The 21784-nt window shown below is 34.9% G+C and overlaps 1 protein-coding gene across 1 annotated transcript in view; it reads right to left on the bottom strand.

Moving 5' to 3' along the window:
- Window positions 1-20649, bottom strand: part of LOC107599361 (potassium channel subfamily T member 1-like) — a 26854-nt gene extending 6205 nt beyond the window's left edge. Inside the window, exons 1-24 of the mRNA XM_016290927.1 lie at window positions 20561-20649; window positions 18955-19034; window positions 18739-18841; window positions 17643-17684; window positions 17483-17531; window positions 14937-14996; window positions 14680-14754; window positions 14512-14595; window positions 14333-14427; window positions 13010-13193; window positions 11950-12114; window positions 11689-11825; window positions 11055-11118; window positions 8203-8311; window positions 7918-8026; window positions 6963-7112; window positions 6645-6880; window positions 6363-6573; window positions 5252-5357; window positions 4976-5148; window positions 4822-4893; window positions 3896-4030; window positions 3572-3683; window positions 3371-3472 (exon numbers count right to left, since the gene is read on the bottom strand). Of these exons, the coding sequence (XP_016146413.1) occupies window positions 3371-3472; window positions 3572-3683; window positions 3896-4030; window positions 4822-4893; window positions 4976-5148; window positions 5252-5357; window positions 6363-6573; window positions 6645-6880; window positions 6963-7112; window positions 7918-8026; window positions 8203-8311; window positions 11055-11118; window positions 11689-11825; window positions 11950-12114; window positions 13010-13193; window positions 14333-14427; window positions 14512-14595; window positions 14680-14754; window positions 14937-14996; window positions 17483-17531; window positions 17643-17684; window positions 18739-18841; window positions 18955-19034; window positions 20561-20649 (2742 nt within the window). The remainder of the gene's footprint in view (window positions 1-3370; window positions 3473-3571; window positions 3684-3895; window positions 4031-4821; window positions 4894-4975; window positions 5149-5251; window positions 5358-6362; window positions 6574-6644; window positions 6881-6962; window positions 7113-7917; window positions 8027-8202; window positions 8312-11054; window positions 11119-11688; window positions 11826-11949; window positions 12115-13009; window positions 13194-14332; window positions 14428-14511; window positions 14596-14679; window positions 14755-14936; window positions 14997-17482; window positions 17532-17642; window positions 17685-18738; window positions 18842-18954; window positions 19035-20560) is intronic.
- Between the last annotated feature and the right edge of the window lie 1135 nt (window positions 20650-21784).

The following is a 21784-nucleotide window of genomic DNA, read 5'->3' as shown; positions in this document are numbered from 1 at the left end:
ATAATTATTGACATTTTTTATAACCTTTTTTAAAACAAAGAGCAATAGAAAAAAACTTTTAAATTAACCCAATTTATTAAGACAAACAACAAATATTTTTTGTTTTAACAGTCAAACACAAAATAAAAATTAAACGAATATCTAATTTCTAATGTTTTATATGCAGATTAAATAGGTCTGAAGGAAACTTTTGGCTTGTCTCCCGAAGCCACAGGAGGGCGCAATGAGCAAAATACTGCAGCACATTAAATTACCAACGCAAAGGAAATAACTGTCTATAAAAAGAAAAGGGTGCATTATGTCTAAATTAACTCATATAAATCAAACATAATTTCGTAAATTGCATAAACAATTATGAATAAAACAGCATCATGGTATTTATGCACTGCTAATACAAGGAGCCGAATCGCCAATCGCACAGATTGCCTTTAAAAACATATGAGATGCAGTGAAACGGAATAAACCTCCACAAATTCGTGATGTGTTTTCTAAAAGTTTAAACTGTTTTAACTTTGCATGGCTTTCTATACATCTCTTGTGTGAGACGTGAGAGCAGCAGTCATATTTGTCCATCTAAAAAATGTGCTGAATATGCGTTCTGTGAGAATGGTTTGGTTTTGGATTTAACCTAATCAAGATCTTCTAAGCATTGAGCTACTATATTTAATAAAAATATTTAATTATATAAAACATGCAACAACGTCACTTACATCATCATCACCGTAAAACATTAAAATGCAACAACGTCACTTACATCATCATCACTACATCTCGCGCTGCACTAATGACGCTCCCAGACGCACAACCTAACGTTTGATTATACTATTTTTGCATTCAAATGCAAATGTTTATTTTAAATTCCACTAATATAAATTTTTTTTATTCACAATCTCCTCATCACAGGCAGGCACAGCACTCAATAATTTACCTACCCTCATGCCTAACCCTTATATGTTTTGTAAACCGGTAGATCAACAGATTAATTGAAAAGATTTGACTCAAAAAAGTATTTGTTCACAGATCAGACATTTGCTCTCCTCTCATAAATGTGACAAAAGTTTGATGATTTACATTTCACACACAAAGCTACCAGTGACTTCAAAAGATTAATATAGTTCTAGCCTTTTATGATGCTATGTGTGCTTTTTGAAGCCTCATGTAAAAGACATGCCAAACAGATTTTTATTCTACTGAAGAAAGTTGGTCAGTCATACAGGTTTGAAATTGCACAATGGTGAGTAAAGAGAGCATTTTCTTTTTTACTTCCTGCAAGAAAACATTTTCTTTTCCGTGTTATTCATCTTGTTTGTCTGAATGCAAAAAATCCAGGAGAGCATGAATTACATGGTTTTTTTTCCTGAGGCACAGTGGCAGAGAGGTTTCCTACAAAAAGTCAGACAAGCGCAAACATAGTCTTTTTATTATCTTTACCCAAATAAAAGTTAAGGCTTGAATGCACTTCAATTTTGAAACGTTAAGTTTTCTCACATAATGTTCTAGAATTCTCAAAGAAAGTGCTTGCTAATTAATTTATTGAGACCGGAATATGCATAGGCATAGTGCCTGTATGGTTATGATCCAGAACAGATCAAGGTTCCAGCATATCCAGCATAAGGTTTTATGCTGTTTTATGATTTTCATTTTTGGGTGAACAATTCATTCGCATATTGTTTTCCATGTTATTCGTCTTGCTTGTTTGAATGGGGGAAAAAAGCATGAATTACATGTTTTTTTTTCTTTTTCTGAGGCCCAGTCAGACAGAGGTTTCATACAAAAAGTCAGACAAAGTGCGAACACACAAATCATACGTGTGTGTGTGTGTGTGTGTGTGTGTGTGTATATATATATATATTTTCTTTTCAATTCTTGAAATGTTAGGCTACTTGTTTGCCCATATAACATTCTAGAATTAACACAGAAAGTGATTTAATGAGTCAGGAACACATGTAGGCATAGTGCCTGTATTGCTATGATCCAGCAATACAGATCAGTTCATTCAGCATAAGGTGCAGCTCTGAGTTTCTGGGTTTCATCTATCCTGCAAATGAGGAACTTGGGTGTCATACTATACCAGGGTTTCTGCAGGTCTTAAAAAAGTCTTACATTTAGTTGCATCAAATTTAAGGCCTTAAAAAGTTTTAAAATTGTACAAGAAATACATTTTGTTGATACTGATTTCATTTGCTTGGTAACAGCCCAGATGCAAGAATTTGACTCAAAAGATGGTGCACACTTTTAGAAAAAATGGCTTAAAGGTAAAAATGCCCATAAAACTTGTTGGAAATGATTACTTTCTATCACTGCTGTGAACTGACCAAACAGAATATGAAGAATATCAAAAAATTCTGGAGTCAGCTGTTAGCACAATTAAAGATAAGATATCAGCACAATAACACACACTAGCAAAATATTGTCTAATTATCGTTATCGATAAAATCCCAGAAAATTATCGAGATATAATTTTTTGGCAATATCGCACACCCCTAATTTATGTTATTTAATTGATATAAATACTGTTTTTGTTAGTTTTTCCTGTTTTTTGTTTCTCAAACACGATCAGTTTTACCAGGGATGAGCAATGAGCAAAATAATGCAGCACATTAAATTGCCAACGCAAAATAAATAACTGTCTATAAAAAGAAAAACATTACGTCTAAATTAACTCATATAAATCAAACATTTAGAGCAGCAGTCATATTTGTCCATCTAAAAAATGCACTGAATATGCGTTCTGTGTGAATGGCTTGGTTTCGGTTTAACCTAATCAAGATCTTCTACGCATTGAGCTACTATATTTCTCTAATATTTTGAATGAATAACGCAGCAACTGCGCGTCTTGGGGGCTAGACTTATAAAACATTAAAATGCAACAACGTCACTTACATCATCATCATCACTACATCTCGCGCTGCACTAATGACGATCCCAGACGCACAACCTAACGTTTGATTATACTATTTTTGCATTCAAATGCAAATGTTTATTTTAAATTCCACTAATATAAATTTTTTTTATTCACAATCTCCTCATCACAGGCAGGCACAGCACTCAATTCAGCATGTGTTCTTCTTTGTGTGTGCGGTCTGCGTCACTCATAGCACGTGCCTATATCGTGCGCTATATCGAACATTTTTTCTATCGTTATCGAAGAGGGTGTACCGTCGATAAATATCGATACCGTTTTATCGCCCAGGCCTAGGTATTGTATACTTTGAATGCAATGTAGTAAATCACCAAATGCATAAAATGTTACTATTTGTACATGCCATGTTTAATTCCTGAGCACAAGAGGGCGCTGTGACTGAGTTTACTAGGGACAGTCCAAATTCTTCTTTGAAAGGCACACACACACACACACACACACACATACCTGGTACAGGAGTGTGTCCAGCATGCTGATGCTGAAGACTCGACCAGCAGCAAATGGAAGACGAAACATGAAGGCGAGATTTGAGCCTTTGTCACGTTCCTTCTGTCGATCGAACACACACATTTTACAATATTTCAGCAAAACTACTGTATTCCATAAATAAATGCAACATAAATGTGCTCTCCTCTCTCCATCTCTCACCTTCTCTAGTTTGGACAGGGCGAGAGAGTAACAGTCCTTCGCTCTGAACTGCATGAATCTCATGTTTGATGGGTGAGTCAGTTCTGTGATTATACTGAGACTTGGAAACAACCTAGAGAGACTCAGACAGAGAAAATTAGACTATTATAAGATTTATATTTGCATTTATGCATTTTGCAAACGCATTTATCCAAAACAACTTACCTTGCATTCAATGTAAGCATGTTATTAGTTCATACATTCCCTGGTGATACTGAAATTACATATTACACAAATTATATCAATTTCTACTCACAGATTGCAGGTCATTGGTTCTAGTCTCACCTGAACATGGTCTGCACGTTGACAATGGTTTTAGCATCAGCCATATAGTCCTCCTCTGCACTCATAGTGCTTTCTTTATCCACCACCACTAGATTATCAGCATACAGAATGCCACACTGCAATAGGCTGTCCAAACTGTCAATCACACAAACATCCAATCAGAGATATTCACATCTAGAGGGATATATTTGAATTGGCTGTCAAAGATAGGGCTACACGATTCATTGAAATAAAAAAAATAAAAAAATCATGATATGATTGCATTATGAAATCACAAAGGCTGCGGCTGTTAAATATATGCACTGAAAATTGTTATTATATTATTTTTTCTTAAATACAATTTTTTGTTTAACAGTGAAATATAACAATAATAACATATTTTTGTATAATATTTTATTTCATAATAATTATTATTATCATATTTTATATTAATTAATTATTTATATTATTTATTTATCAAATATTATATGTAATTTTATATATATATATATATATATAGTGATACAAAATCGCAAAAATAATTGGCCAAATTGTGCAGCCCTTTTTAAAATATAAAACACGTTTTAAATCACAATTTTATTAGAAAAATCAAAAAAAATTTCCACCAAATTGTGCATGGTTTAATTTAATATATATATGCACCATGCATTATTACTTTAATTTATATATTTTTTTACAGTGAAATATTACAATATTAATATTTATCATTTTTGTTTAATAGTAATAATAATTATCATCATTATATTATATTTATTATTGCTATTATACTGATATATAAATTGCAACAATTTTGGCCAAATTGTGCATCTCTTTTCGTCATATAAATGACATTTTTAATCGCAACTGACATTTTTATTAAAGAATCACAATTTTTTTGCAAATCGTGCAGCCCTAGCCAAAGGCCAACTCTTTTGGTCTAACTGTACTTGTCAATGGTGCCACCCATATAATACACCATTGGGAAGCAGGAAATGGCCTCAAGGAAGTGGTCATCAGGTCTGCAGGAAGTAGAAAAACATTACTAACACTATTGAAACACACATGAGGTGAATATGTTGGTCTGGGTGTGCATATGCTTACAGGTTGTCTAACAGCAGGACTATAGGGTTGAGCTCTCGTCTGGGTCTGTAATAGGCTCTTAAAGGCACTATGAAGTTGTAAAGGCCATTTCCAGCCGTCTCAGCAGAAACAATGATTAGCTTGTTTTTGAAGCCATACGCTTTTGCGTCTTCAAAGGAAACATGCTCACAGCTCTAGAGGAGCAAATATGACATGCAGATGTGGTCCAGTGCAATGCATATTACGCAAATACAACATTTGGACGACATTCGTACCACATTGAAGGCTGGTGCTCACCTGATCAAGCCGTAAACAGCAGAAATGGGCTTTCTGGGGCAGGAGATGGCAAAGGGTCGGGGAGCTCCCAATGTATGGAGAGTTTGGGGGGTATCCTTTCACAAATCTGAGGAAATTAACATGAAAATGCACTCTAACAGGTTAGTTTGCATAAAAACATCAACATTTGCTTAATTTCGCTTCTTCAGTGGAACACAAAAGGAGAAAATGTGATGAATGTGCACATGCTCTGATACAGGACCGTGATTTTGTCTGATGAAAAAACCATACAGCGATTCAAAATGTGATTTTTGGAAAGAAAAATAAACTCCACATTTGCATGTTGCGATTTAAAATGTGATTTTTGAAAACAGAAATAAACTCCAGATTTTCATGTTTGTTGGGCTGCACAATTGGGCCAAACATTTTGTGATTATATATATCAATATGTACAATAAATGAATTATTAATACGACTATAAAATAAATAAATAAATAATCATTTTAAATATTAAATTGTTATATTCAAATATTAAATAGTTACTTATTATACTGTAAAATGAGTACTGTACAATTATTGTACTTTAAGATAAAATTATTATTATTATTAATAATAATAATAATAAACATATCAATATAACTAAATGTATATTAATATTATATAAATACAACCACAAAATAATTTAACTAAATAAGATAACTATTATTACTCTTACTGTACTGTAAAATAATTATTTTATTATGATTATTATTATTAAAAGTAAAAAAAATTTAACAAAAATCAAAAACATTACTATCATTATATTTTACAGTAAAATAACAAAATCTAGTATTTTCTTTTACAATACCACTGTAAATTTTTAAGTCTTAATTTCTTCATTTTTTAAACATTAAATGATTTCAGTTTTATTTCGGTTAATTGTGCAGCCCTACTCTTAACTGACAGCCGACAGCCATCAGTGGCTGCCAAAACTCAAAAACAATGGACAAAAAAGCACCATAAAATTACCCTTTTCCCTTTCGGTTTCATAAATCATATTCATAATAAACCTTATACACTTACTTTGCTTGTGAAGTTGAGATAAACCACAAAACCCCTTTGAATCTGAATTAGGGGCTAAGAATGAACTCACTCATTAGTTGTTACATCTTCATCTGACTGTCCGGCCTCATCCTCTGATTGGTCACTGAGCAGATCACATGGCAGCAAGGAGGCGGAGTCAGCAAGCTCCAGAACGGGCGCTATGCTTGGGCGGCGGCTTCCTTGTTCGTTCTCTGGGGGCGGAGCCAGTTTGACAGCACTCTCAGTGGGACTGGTGTTCTGAAAATCCATGGCAACCGTTCCTAAAAACAATCAAACGGTTATAAACCGACCTCCGACCTCTCCTGTCTCTCTTCTATCCGTTCTCGCTCACCCATGCTAGCGATGATGCTATGAACAGGCAAGCCAGACGGGCTGTTTAAAATGTCACAGTGGCCCCGCCCCTTTCCCTGATCTTCTTCCTGTCTGAAGATGAAGGCAGAGTTTTCCTCCTTCGTGATGTTGATGTAATAACAGGTGTCGCTGGCAGACATGATGTGGCGCGGTCCAGGGTTCAACAAGATGCTTTTGTTATCTTCTCTCTTCACGCCAATCAGACACACGCCGTATCTACACACCCAAACAAATCAAAATAGCCTGACAGCACAAGTGTAAACACATTTAATATGTTTCAAAGTGCGTATTAACCTACTTCTTGTGAGCGTGAAAGGCAGCGTAGGTGAAGCTTTTGCTGTTGTACTCTCTGAAGAACATGCTGTCACCCAGACAGATATGATACACCTCATTACCCGAACAACGGCCGTACATCCTCTGCCACTGCTCTGGAGACTGCTGGCCTTCTCTGAAAAGGATTTAACATGTTACTGAACTATTTTTCTATTAAATTTTCATTTGTCGGGTGATTTGATCAAACATAGGCTAAGATATACTAATTGCAGGTTTAACAGAACTTAATTATAATGAGACTAGTGTTCAAAATTTGGGGTTGGTAACATTTTAAAAAAGTTTTTGAAGGAAGACTCTTTAGCTTACCAAGACTGCATTTATTTAATGAAAAATATACTAAAACTGGTAATACTGTGAAATATTTTTTGCTGTTTAAATAAGCTGTTTTCTATTTGAATATATTTTAACATGTAATTTATTCCTGTGATCAATTTATTTTTTAGCAATCATTACTCCAGTCTTCAGTGTCACATGATCCTTCAGAAATCATTCTAAATATAAATCTTTTTCAACAATATAAATGTCTTTACTGTCACTTTTGATCAATTTAATGTATTTTTACTGAATAAAACAAAAAAACAATCGGATCAGCAACAAAAAAACTTAACCCCAAAATTTGACCCCAAGTTTTCAAGATAGTGTTTAAAAAAAACATGGTATTACCAGGGAAGTTATAAAATTAAGTAAACAAATTCTTTACATAAAACTCTATTTATTTAGTAAATAAAAATACATTTTTAATAAAAAATCTAATTAAACAAATACAAATTGTCAAAATATTCTGACAATAAAAAGACGTGCTGAAAAAAACAAGGTAATGACTACAGGTGTGTTTGGGAAACCTGTCTGAAACAGTCAATATTCTTAGCACAGAAATAACCCACTTCACTTTTAAGCGCGTTAAGAGAGTGGCGACTCACTGTCCGCGAGATGTGTGGACCAGTAAAGTGATCAGCGTAGAGGTGGCCGGACACAGACAGTTCAGAGCCAACATGGCATATTTGAACTCTTCTTCACACACTACATGATCTGCAGAAAGAAACAGGCATTCTGCTCAGAGCCAAGATGGCTGACGATTACGAATATGACTCATCCAAGGGCTTCAAATGATATAGAGAATGAAAGTAAGGAGAAAAGAAATACATAATGCAGAAAGAGTGAGGAATATTCAGAAAAGGAATGTGGAAATAAAGGCAAATTAGTACCGGCAAACTTAACATGGAATTTGTTTTCGGGTTTGAGAATCTGGACGTAAAGAGGGCAGTTCGGAGCGAAGTCTTTCACAGCCCAAGCCCTCAGAATAGTCTGGTGATCCTGTCAATAAATCAATACCAGTCAATATGTTTATTACCTCTGTATATACATTTGATAAACTGACTGGATTGAATGCGTAACACAAATGATACCATCTGACTGTACTTTAATGTTGTTAAATTAGTAATTTTATTTATTTAGTTATTGTAGATTATGTTGTGTGCACTTTATTTTTTCTTTCTTTCTGCATCTTTCTTTTCTGTTTTAGTTTTTTATTGTGTATTGAATTGTTTAATGAAATATTCTGTTTGTGATAATTGGTAAAAAATCTATACAGATATTGTAGAAAACATATACATGACAAATATATTAATAAGAATAATCTAAGTAGGGCTGCACAATTAATCGAAATTAAATTGCAAAGGCGATAAATCGCGATTAGCCAGAAGCTGCGATTGTCATGCGTATCTTTCAGTGAAGCACGGTTCTGTGATCAGCAGTAAATCTCCATCCGAAGGCCAGAGGGCGCTCTCGCACTGAAACTTCAAATACACCCTGCTGAAGAAACCCAGGAAATCCCTAAAGCCATTGCTGAATAAACAGAAGATTAATTCAACTGCTTTGATTAATTCAACGTGACTAATAAACACACGACTGCGACAATATATGGTTCATCTGAGTTCGTCTTATTATAATGTTTATTATAATAAAGTATATAATAATGTAATGCTAATCGACAAGCTGACAAGCTACGCAAACAGCTTTCATAATCGCAGAACGATATCTTCGATTTCATAATCACGCGATTAAAGGGGTCATATGATGCGATTTCAATTTTTCCTTTCTCTTTGGAGTGTTACAAGCTCTCGGTGCATAAAGAAGAAATCTAGGTATTATAGTGTAATATTATAATCTGTATGACATCTTTTTATTAAAAAAATACTGATATGTATAGCTTTACTAATACACATGAATGCTAAATAAAAGGTTTGTGATTTATGTGAACACTCACTGCTGCCATGCGATCAGCTTCATTCCTGCTGCTAAGAATGAAACATGCTTCTGCATCATCCATCCTACAGAACAAAAGCGACCAATCACAGAAGCCAAAATTCATGCTATTGCACATCTCGCTCTCCTTCGAACAATCAGAAAACTGTATTGTATAAAACAAAAAGTGAGATCAATTCTGTGGGGACAGGCTTGGAATACAAGTATATAAGAGCACAGAATCAACTACTTCCGACCAATGATCAGTTTTTAATACATTTTATCCATTAGTTGTTGCAACCCTATGAAAAACAAATAAGACCATATGCAAATCCACGTATGCATAGGCAAATGCTGTGATTGGGCAGTGAGGCTGTCACTCACTTGGCTCTGAGTAAATCCTGGTTTTTGAGGGCAGATCCTTGAAGGTAGATGACCCTCTGCGACCACAGTGGGATCTGCAAAATCCTCCTCACCTGGACATCCACCTCACATGGACACAAGATGACCACGTAATAATCCTAAACATGCACAAACACAACAACATGCGATCAAACTAGAACAAGATACAGTAAATATCAGACAAGATGGATAGAAAAGACATTCTGAACCGATTAAATACACACAGACAGACAGAATACACACCTGTGTGTGTGGGTGAGCGTAGAATTCGTTGAGAAAGTCCATGAGTAGGTCGATTTTGAGAGTACTGACACATAAGACCACATGTCTCTCTGTCTGAGCTCGATGTCTGCTGTAGTTTCCTCCGGATTTCTGCCTTTCCATCCACAGATAGATCAACTCCTCAAACTACAGCCAGAGAAGAATAAAAACACACATGATAAAAACAAAAAATACTTTGAAAGATCATTGGCATAGCCAAGTCAGTATTTGAGTAGACAGATATATATATAATAAAAACTTAAATTAAATTAAATTTAAAAAAAAAATCTTAACAATAAAATGGCAATATTGACTTGAAAAAAACTCCAGTATCATGAAATTGGTGATTGGAGTGGTTTGCAAATACTTGTTTTCCTGAAACTACCGAAGCTTTATTTCTTGTTTGGTTTTTAAAAATAAAGGAAAAACACTTTGAAAGGTCATTGACTGTTTATAGTCAGGTCAGTAGTAGACAGAGAGTAAATAAAAAAACGAAATTACAAAAATAACAAATTCAATTATTAATAAAAACGCAATTAAATTAAACAAATACAATAAAAAAGAAAAAGAATCTTGACAAGAAAATGGCATGTTCTGAAAAAGTAAGAGGTATTCGGCCAATCACAACGCACTGGATAGCTGGCCAATCACAGCACACCTTGCTTTTTCAGACCGATGAGCTTTGTAAAAATCGACGCGTTTCAGAAAGGCAGGGCACAGAGGAGAAACAATAACGTACAGTATGTGGAAAATAATGTGTTTTTTAAACTTTAAACCGCATAAACACATTTCATTACACCAAATACACAAAATAATGTTCTTTTTAGCAGCATCATATGACCCCTTTAAATCGTCTGCGATTATGAACGCGATTTTGCGTAGCTTGTCAGTGAACTACGGCTCTGTGTAGTAAATGCCGCTCCGTCTGAAAGCACGTGCTGGAGATTTACTACTAATCACAGAACCGGCTTTACTGACAAGATGCGCATGACAATCACATTCGATTAATCGTGCAGCCCTAAATCTAGGTATTCTAGTGTAATATTATAATCTGTATGACATCTTTTTATAAAAAAAATACTGATATGTATAGCTTTACTAATACACATGAATGCTAAATAAAAGGTTTGTGATTTATGTGAACACTCACTGCTGCCATGCGATCAGCTTCATTCCTGCTGCTAAGAATGAAACATGCTTCTGCATCATCCATCCTACAGAACAAAAGCGACCAATCACAGAAGCCAAAATTCATGCTATTGCACATCTCGCTCTCCTTCGAACAATCAGAAAACTGTATTGTATAAAACAAAAAGTGAGATAAATTCTGTGGGGACAGGCTTGGAATACAAGTATATAAGAGCACAGAATCAACTACTTCCGACCAATGATCAGTTTTTAATACATTTGATCCATTAGTTGTTGCAACCCTATGAAAAACAAATAAGACCATATGCAAATCCACGTATGCATAGGCAAATGCTGTGATTGGGCAGTGAGGCTGTCACTCACTTGGCTCTGAGTAAATCCTGGTTTTTGAGGGCAGATCCTTGAAGGTAGATGACCCTCTGCGACCACAGTGGGATCTGCAAAACAATTCTGTGGGGACAGGCTTGGAATACAAGTATATAAGAGCACAGAATCAACTACTTCCGACCAATGATCAGTTTTTAATACATTTTATCCATTAGTTGTTGCAACCCTATGAAAAACAAATAAGACCATATGCAAATCCACGTATGCATAGGCAAATGCTGTGATTGGGCAGTGAGGCTGTCACTCACTTGGCTCTGAGTAAATCCTGGTTTTTGAGGGCAGATCCTTGAAGGTAGATGACCCTCTGCGACCACAGTGGGATCTGCAAAATCCTCCTCACCTGGACATCCACCTCACATGGACACAAGATGACCACGTAATAATCCTAAACATGCACAAACACAACAACATGCGATCAAACTAGAACAAGATACAGTAAATATCAGACAAGATGGATAGAAAAGACATTCTGAACCGATTAAATACACACAGACAGACAGAATACACACCTGTGTGTGTGGGTGAGCGTAGAATTCGTTGAGAAAGTCCATGAGTAGGTCGATTTTGAGAGTACTGACACATAAGACCACATGTCTCTCTGTCTGAGCTCGATGTCTGCTGTAGTTTCCTCCGGATTTCTGCCTTTCCATCCACAGATAGATCAACTCCTCAAACTACAGCCAGAGAAGAATAAAAACACACATGATAAAAACAAAAAATACTTTGAAAGATCATTGGCATAGCCAAGTCAGTATTTGAGTAGACAGATATATATATAATAAAAACTTAAATTAAATTAAATTTAAAAAAAAAATCTTAACAATAAAATGGCAATATTGACTTGAAAAAAACATTTAATTGGCGAATGGAGTGGTTTGCAAATATTTGTTTTTATGAAACTACAGAAGCTTTATTTCTTGTTTTGTTTTTAAAAGTGAAAGAAAAAAATACTTTGAAAGATCATTGGCTGTGTTCATAGTCAAGTCAGTATTTTAGCAGAACATACAAAAAAGTCAATTAAAAAAACCACATTACAAAAATTCAATTATTAATACAAATACAATTAAATCAAACAAATACAATAAAAAAAGAAAAATAATCTTGACAATTAAATGGCATGTTCTGAAAAAGACAGTAAATAAACTTTTAATAAAGAAAATAAATTAATCTGTTATAATAATAAAAATAACAATTAAAAAATAATCTTTAAATTATTTTAAAATTAGGTGAGTAAAAAAATACTTAGATAATTTGCTGTGCTCATAGTCAAGTCTGTATTTGAGTAGATAGACTATAAATACAAAAATATATTTTTAATAAAAAAAAAGGAAATGACAAGCTGAAATTAAATTAAATAAATACAATTTTAAAACAATAAAAATTATCAAACAAAATGACTATCTTGACTTGAAAAAGTCTCCAGTAAGCGGTTTGCAAATACTTGTTTTTCTGAAACTAGAGAAGTTTTATTTCTTGTTTGGATTTGAAAAAAATGAAGGCGAGTGGATTTAAATAGTGTTTAATTACCATTGTTTTGATAAATTAAAAAAAGTGCTTGATTCTTCTGACCTGTAGAGGCAGCACCACCAGGGCCACACAGATCATCACCACCACCAGCAGCTGAGACGGCCAGATCTGTGGTGTCACATCGCCGAAGCCCACCGTAGAGAAGGTCACGATGCAAAAATACAAAGCGTTAAAGAGAGACAGACTCTTCTTACCAGCACGCTCTAAATGCTGGATGCCACATGTGCTGAAAGAGACAGAAAGACTTTAGTGTAGGTGATGACAGACAGAGAAGAAGAAGAAGCAGATGTGATAGGTAGAGGTGGGTGATATACCCGTTGAAGCAATAAAATCGGCAGAAATATATATATTTTTTATTGTGGTTTTACAAGTTACATGGTAGGGAGGGGCTGGTCTTTAAGCTCCGCCTTCCTTAGATTCTGTTGCCAGCTTTTCTGCGAGCGCTTGAACTGTTGCTGTCAATAGAAGCTATGTAACTGAATGAATAAATTCTCAAAATGAAACTCAATTTATTTTGTAAATAAAATATATATAAAAAAAATAAAAGATGTAATTTTTTATAAAAAATTAAATCAAACAAAAACAATAAAAAAAACGTTACTAGTATAAAATGATGTGTGTTGAAAGAAACCGTAAATAAAAATTAAACTTTGAATAAAAATTATTTCAAATATTAATAAGAAAAATTAAATTAAATAAAAACTATTTAAAATGACAAAAAATAATCTTGACAATAAAATAATTTGCTGAAAGAGACTTAATTTTAATAAAAAGCAATTTCACATAATAATAAACAAAATTAAATTAAACAAAAAACTATTTACAGTAGATAAAAGCAAAATTGTTAATAAAAAATAACAAATTCAGTTATTAATAAAAAAAGTTAATCAAACAAATACAATGCAAAAATGACAAAATCTTTACTATAAAATGATGTGTGCTGAGACAGTAAATATAAAACTACATTTCTAATAAAAAAATAACTAATATAATTATTAATAAAAAAATACAATTACATTAAAAATACAATAATAACAAAATAAAAAGGCATGTGCTGAAAAAAAAACAGTATATAAAAACAAAACTAAATTCATAATAAAAAATAACAACCAATCTTGATCAAAAAGTCTCCAGTAACATGAACTGGTGAATGGAGAAATTTGCAAATACTTGCTTTCTAAAACTAAAGCAGCTTTATTTCTTGTTTTGATTTTAAACATGAAGTAAATTAGATTTAAACATGTTTAATTACCATATTTTAAATTGAAAAACATGCATATTGATTGACCAAAAATGTAAAGAATATCATTATATACATTTTTGGATATATCACCCAGTCCTAAACCAGATAAAAATGATTCTTACCCGGTGAAAACGAGACATAAGAGAGTGCAGATAAGAATGAGGACCTGGTTGAACATGGCCGAGTGTGTTCTCTGAATGGCCCGGTGCAGATCATTCTGTAACACACACATATCGTCTGGTTTCTGTACAGCACTGCATAGACACTGGTGTGGGTTCATTTGGGAATGGTTAAAACTCACTATCATGCTCTCTAGAGCACACTTGGCCAGCCAGCAGTTGAGAAACACGGGGATAAACAGGTTTCTGAGGGGAGGCCAGAAGATCTGACACAGAGGAAGAGTCAAACGGGTCAGACTTCATTATCAGATGTACTTTGGGATTATGCTCTGAAGATGCTTCGTTCTTACCGTTATGATGAAAGGGGCAGTATTTAGCATCTCCAACAGGAAAGACACCTGAAATATCTGCTCCCATATATTACCCTGAAAAAACACATGCACTCAGAAACAATCTGTCTGGAACATCAGGAACCAGTAGTTGTGGTTTTATAGTGCGGTGCCAAACAAACAGCAGTAACTAGACACTTCTAGTCTCAGATTCAGAACAAACTAAGTGTGAAAAATCAATAAACACGTTCACACATTGCACATATGGACAAACTCACCTTGTAGCTGAGGTACATTAGCAACATGGCCTCCATGAAACTGATGGATGCTACAATCACCTGAGGAAAAAAATGCCTCTTACTCATTTCGATGAAAAACACAAGCATTTTACTATAAAGAAGCCAAAAATAACTGCAGTACTGAATTTCAAGAGCTATCCTGAGTAGTGCACATGCTTTATAATGTGAAACACGACAGGCTGGTGCCACCTGCTGGTCAAAATTATGCAACAAAAACTTGTATGACACCTTTAAAAGCAGCACTATGTAACTTTTTCTGTTTTCAAAATTTGCAAAATGTATATAATGAGCGGGTACATCATGAATTCATCTTCCAAACCACGTTTTTGTCTTATTCCGAATCACTACGGTACACTTATAATAAGTACTTATATTTGGACTATAGTAGCCTGGTCTGGTCGTAACCGCTGCGGAATAACACATACCTGCGTGAATCGCCATAGACATAAACTTAGAGAAGTAGCTCCGGTTGGAATGTTCTTCCGCGGGATGTGTGCAGTTCTGTTTATTAACAACTAGAGCGCCAAAAGTTACATAGTGCTGCTTTAACAAACCAATAGCAAATGTTGACATGAAAGTGTAATCTATTAAAGGGATAGTTCATCCAAAAATGAAAATTTTATGTTTATCTGCTTACCCCCAGGGCATCCAAGATGTAGGTGACTTTGTTTCTTCAGTAGAACACATATGATGATTTTTATCTTTAACCGTTGCAGTCTATCAGTCGTATAATGCATGGCAATGGTAACAAAATCTATGGGAGTAAAAAAAACATGCACAGACAAATCCAAATTAAACCCTGCGGCTCGTGACGAGACATTGATGTCCTAAGACACAAAACGATCGGTTTGTGCCAGAAATCGAACAGTATTTATATCATATTTTACCTCTAATACACCACTATGTCCAACTGTCTTTGAGCGCGCGCACGGCATCCGGTGTGTGAGGTGTGTACGCGCTCTGGCTTAGTTTACGTTAATGGGTGTGTTGATATCCAGCCGAAGAGCAATCAACCATAACTTCAGGCTCAGAAGTTGGGAATACGTGGAAAGTCACCACTCCCGAATGAGTTCGCGCGAGAGAATGTAATCTTTTAGTTTTAAGTCGGTTTGAACAATCCGGATAAGCGCAAGTAAGTACCATTTTGATTAGCCATCGTAACAACAATGACTGTGCACTGTGTAAACAATGAGTGACGTATACGCGTGAGAGATCACTTCTGGCGCTTGCGTAAACTACGCCAGAGCGCGTACACACCTCACGCACCGGATGCCGTGCGCGCGCTCAAAGACAGTTGGACATAGTGGTGTATTAGGGGTCAAATATGATATAAATACTGTTCGGTTTCTCGCACAAACCAATCGTTTTGTGTCTTAGGACATCAATGTGTCGTCACGAGCCGCAGGGTTTAATTTGGATTTGTCTGTGCATGTTTTTTTACTCTCATAGATTTTGTTACCATTGCCATGCATTATACGACTGATAGACTGCAACGGCTGGAGTTCAAAATCTCCATTTGTGTTCTACTGAAGAAACAAAGTCACCTACATCTTGGATGCCCTGGGGGTAAGCAGATAAACATCACATTTTCATTTTTGAATTATTTGTAATTTACAAATAATTCAATAGCATTAAATATGAAGGTTCTGTAAAATGTGTGTTTTATTAATTTGTAGTCTTTGTTTTGTGTGTTATTAGGCAGTACTTGTTAAACTAGGTCAATTAAAAGCAATTAAGTATCATTCTCCTTGTTGTATTATACTTACATAAATATTAAAATTCATTAACTTCATTAAAATGAACCTACATTATAAAACTGACCTGAGATCAGTTAAAAACCATTAGATAATTTTTTGAATTTATAAATAAAGATTATTTGGAGAATGTTTTACAAAACAAAAAATTCAGTCTTTCAGCTACAAAATTTCATGTTTAATTCAATGTGTTACTTGCCATTTCTATGTAATTATTTGTGAAATTTACTGGCAATTTCTAAGTGGAAATTGTTACTACACCAATTTTTTTTCCCAGTGTAATGGCTTGAAATATTTTCGAAGCAAAGCCTTGTTTGCTGAAATCACATGACCTGGCAGTTTGATTCTGAACCACTAATTCAAAACAAAAGATTCCTAAATGTTTCATAGCTTCATGAAGCAGTGTTTTGAAGGCTAAATAATTACATTTAAATATAAATGGCAATGCTTTACAATAAGGCCTCATTTGTTAACATTAGTTAATACATTAAATAAAATTAACTAACAATGAACATTATATTTTTACAACATTTATTAACCTTAGTTAATGTTAGTTAATAAAAATGTTCATGTTAGTTCACAGAGCATTAACTAATGTAAACAGACACAACTTATGATTTTAATAATGTATTAGTAAATGTTGGACTTAACATAAATTTTGATTAATACATGCTGTATAAGTATTGTATATATTAACCAATATAATTAACTAATATTAACAAATGAAACCTTATTGTAAAGTGTAAAGTGTTTGCTTTTCTTTGGACTTACCTGAATGGCCCAAACTGGTACTTTTCTGTCTACCCAGAATATCAGCTCCCTGGGAGAAAGAGACCGATTAGAGCGAATAAATTAGAAGTATGAAATCAACCCCGAATCACATCTGCATAACCGAAATAAACGGCAATTTGACGCTGATGGTTTGTCTCACCAGTTGATCTCGTTGGTCTGCGTGGTGCTATTGCAGTTGACGCTGTAGAGAGAGGAGGTGTGGGTCGCTTACTGTGACACATCAATCTATAGGGGAATTTACTGCAGCATATGAAATGATTCACTAACTTTCTTTGAATATTAAAAATATTCTCCAATACCAGCAAAAATGACTCACAGTAATCATGCTCTATAAGCCATTTTACACTCACAAACATTAAAGAGATAGTTCATCCAAAAATGAAAATTTGCTGTAAACTACTCATCCTCAGGCCATCCGAGATGTAGGTGATTTTTATCTTCAGTAGAACACTAAAGAAGAGTTTTAGCTGAAACTGTGGCCCTTGGTGATTCATAAGATGCAAGTTAATGGCTGCTGTCACTTGAGAGTCAAAAAAGCATATAGAGGCAAGACAAAATTAATTATGGATTACAGGTAATAATGTTGTAAATAATGTTTACTTTCTTGCACAGACTGATCGTTTCACTTCACAAGACCTCAATATATCACCAGGAGCCATGGGTATTAATTTGGTCTTGCCTGTATTTTCCTCTCAAGTGACAGTAGCTATTGACTTGCATTTTATGAATGACCAAGGACAAAAAACTCAACAGTTCCGCACACTATCGATACTTGCACATATATATTTTATTAACAACGTTTGGTCATATGACCTTCATCAGGTATACAACAAATATTCAGGCACAACCACATTTAAAACAACAAATGACCAATCACTGCAATGATACATCATTACCAATCACAATCAACGATGTAACACATCATAATATTAGAAACATCCTGTAGAAAGGTTATTATATACATACCTTCTCAAGATTTAAAAAAATAATAATTAATTAGCATAATTTGGGGCAAAAATAGAGCCCATTGCAGTGCCACTCACTTGAAGATAAAAATCTTTATCAAAACCGAAGTAATTAAATTTCACCAAAGACCACCGTTTCAGATAATATTCTTATTTACTGTTCTACCGAAGAGAAAAAGTCACCTATATTTTGGATGGCCTGAGGGTGAGTAAATTAACAGCAAATTTTCATTTTTGGGTGAACTATCCCTTCAAAACAACAGTTCTTACCATGTGTGGCGGAGCTGGGCCGGATTGTCTGTCATGACTCGTATAATGTAAAGAACACATGTCAAAAGCTTCAGACAGAAGTTAAATATTCGGATCCTTAAACCTGGAGGTGAAAGGTCAGTGCATTAACGGGCCATAAAATAGACGTACAGATGACAGGTTAAAAGTTACGATTAAAGGTTCAGAGTTAAATATGTACAATTCAGGCAGACTTACTGGATCTTTGGTTTTTGATAAAGAAAAGTTTGAGTCTCTCTTTAAACGTGTTCTCATCCACATAAAACTCCACATGGACCCTGCAGGGGGAAAAAAAGATATGTCCAATAACCAGTCAACAAATCACTGACTAAAATCACAACTGAATGATTGTGACATTAGCTTAATTAAACTTGGAAAAATTGGAAGTTTGTATTAAAACATTTGCGAATACTGCACCATTTCCATCCCATGTGTTCAAGAGAACAAAGTATCAGTAATAAAATAATAAAGAATTGCTGCACATGAGTTTTTGTTGCTCATCCAGGAACTTATTCGATAAATGTTTCCATCTAAGTTTATGTGTATGTTTTCTTAATAGATCAAAAAAAATTATGGTTAAGATTTGATGTGCATCTTGCTGTTTCTATCCAGTATTTTATGCAATACAACAAAATTTACATAAAAATACATGGATGGAAACATAACTATTGATACATGGTTTTAAAGTGACTTAAGTGTTTCAATACCTTTTGGGGACACTGTAATAACTTTATTTACAAAGCACAACAAATCATGAGGTCAAAGACATGGTTTCAATCATCTGTACTGGCAATATATAGGCAGACAAAAGCAGAGAAAATAAAAGTGGGAAAAGAAATGCTTGCTTTATCATGAAAGCTTTACATAAGTGAAGGTGGATCTGCCAGCAGTGCTGCCTTATACAGTCAGTGTGGGTGAAAGTGTGTATTCCTGCATGTGGGTAGTTGAAATACTTTTAGAAAGTTGACAAGTCCTGTGGTGTGACATGCTAAACTCCATCTAAAACTGTTTTAAACAGCATTTTGTGAATTACTTTATAATTATCATCATGCATGCATATACTAGTACTATTTTAAATTAAGTAGTAAAAGCAAAATCTGATTAAAATGGTGAAATATGCACACATTTGAACCTGAAATCTTGATGTTATTAAAAAGCAGACACACTATGCGTCAAACACTCATGTAGATATTGATGTAAGTGATTACAATGCATAAATCATGTTATATAATGTCATCTCTATATGTGCCGTTATGTGTGAGTTTTCCTGTGCATGTGGGTGTAAAACTGATCAGTGATGTTTTGACGCATGAAGACTCTTTTTATTCTTTCCAGCACCATGTTTTACTCTGTTCACATAGTTCAGCACTAAGAGCAATTCTCTACATTACAATCCCAGACATCTTCACTGGAGATGCGATGTGTCTGCCAGTTCCCATGGAGACCACAGGAGCGGTGGTTTTATTTGCCGTCATAAAGTGAGACGAAGCCATCAACATTACGACCCCTGGCACAACGTCGTGTCCTAAATATTCCATATGTTTCTGCTAGAAAATTCATGGGTGATAGTATTTAGCGTGGTTTATGTATAAACACTGTGAAACTGGAAATAGTGACAAATAATTAATCTTAGAAAGAATGCTAAAGAACTTTGACAAGTGAAAAGTGCAGCACTCATCAGCACCTGGAATCCACTACAGCGTTCCAGATTCAGGAAAACAGCAAATAAGCCAGACTCAGTTAACTTGTCCACTTATTCAAACATGCACAGACTGCAGTGACTCTTAGAGACGTCGTATCCTACCTCTGCCCGGCATCGCTACCAAAAGAGTCCAGCCTCCAGTTGACCAGAGCCGGGTTAACCCAGGACGGCACTGCATTCTTCTCTTCCATAACAGAGAAAACCCAGAGGATGTGCGGAGATCTGAGCTGGCTATAGCGGCACGGTTCAAAATAACCCACCCACACGCTCTTGATTGCAGGCGCGCAAGCGTGCGCTTCACTGCCAGAGTTCTGCTTGGTTTCTCTCTGTCATGTATGTCTCAATGTACTTTAATTGTTTAGTAGTTTCACTAGCATCTCTTTGTTGAATACAGGCATAAGTTGGACGTTTTTGACATGCACAACAGCTGTGGCAAACCTACCGTTATATGCATTCTGTTAATGCATAAAGCTTATGCATGTTTTTGTATAATGACTGATTGTCGTCATAGCAACATGCCTCAAGCGTGTATGTCTTTGTGATGGTGGAAAGTCACACAAGTGTATGTAGAGATACCACAATGTGTTTACAAAGAGAACTTTGAATGAAGGAGCAACTCAAACTCAAAACCAATAGACAATTTAAATGTCAGTCAAATGAGCAATTCTTTGGCTTATTCCCGCTGTCCACCTTTCCGCAGTGCCCACCCTCTCTCTCCCTCCTGTTCTCAGGAAATTACAGATAATAACCTGCTCAAGAAGCTATTTCTGTCGATCTGCAGAGATGTGGCTGTGTGCCCCCACACACACTCGCACGATAAGACTTTTTCTTCAAACATTCAAGGTTTGCCAGAATCAAATAGTCAAGAAAATACGCTGTCGTTCTCTTGTTCAGCAGTTAAAAAACATGCAAACATGAGTAGATTTTTATATTTTCTGTGGTGCATGCTGATGCAAAACTCACCACCATGATCCTAGAACGTTCTGGGTGGTTGGCAAGGTTTTACAACATGTTTTTAGCATGTTGCAGTGCAATTGCTTACTTACTTTACATGCAATACAAACACTCTCGGTGCATCTGAAATCATATACTGTTTGAGCAGGTGCTACATTTGAATATACTTAATTGCAACTGTTAAAAAAGTATGTTCTATATAGTATTAGTAGGCTATCCGAGTACTTTTCATCTACTGTTTTGCGAATACGATGAATTCGGACATACTACTCTCCTCCATTGAATACAGAAATTGTGCAAACTGAATTGTGCATCTGCCCTCAACTTCTAATCTTTTTTTGTGATGTCGGTAAGTAGGTTGCTATAGAGTTG

The sequence above is a fragment of the Sinocyclocheilus grahami genome, unplaced genomic scaffold (genome assembly GCF_001515645.1).
Source record: "Sinocyclocheilus grahami isolate Dianchi unplaced genomic scaffold, SAMN03320097.WGS_v1.1 scaffold265.1, whole genome shotgun sequence".
NCBI classification, from domain to species: Eukaryota; Metazoa; Chordata; class Actinopteri; order Cypriniformes; family Cyprinidae; genus Sinocyclocheilus; species Sinocyclocheilus grahami.
The sequence above is the reverse complement of the archived record's forward strand: the minus strand, read 5'-3'. Positions and strand labels throughout refer to the sequence as shown.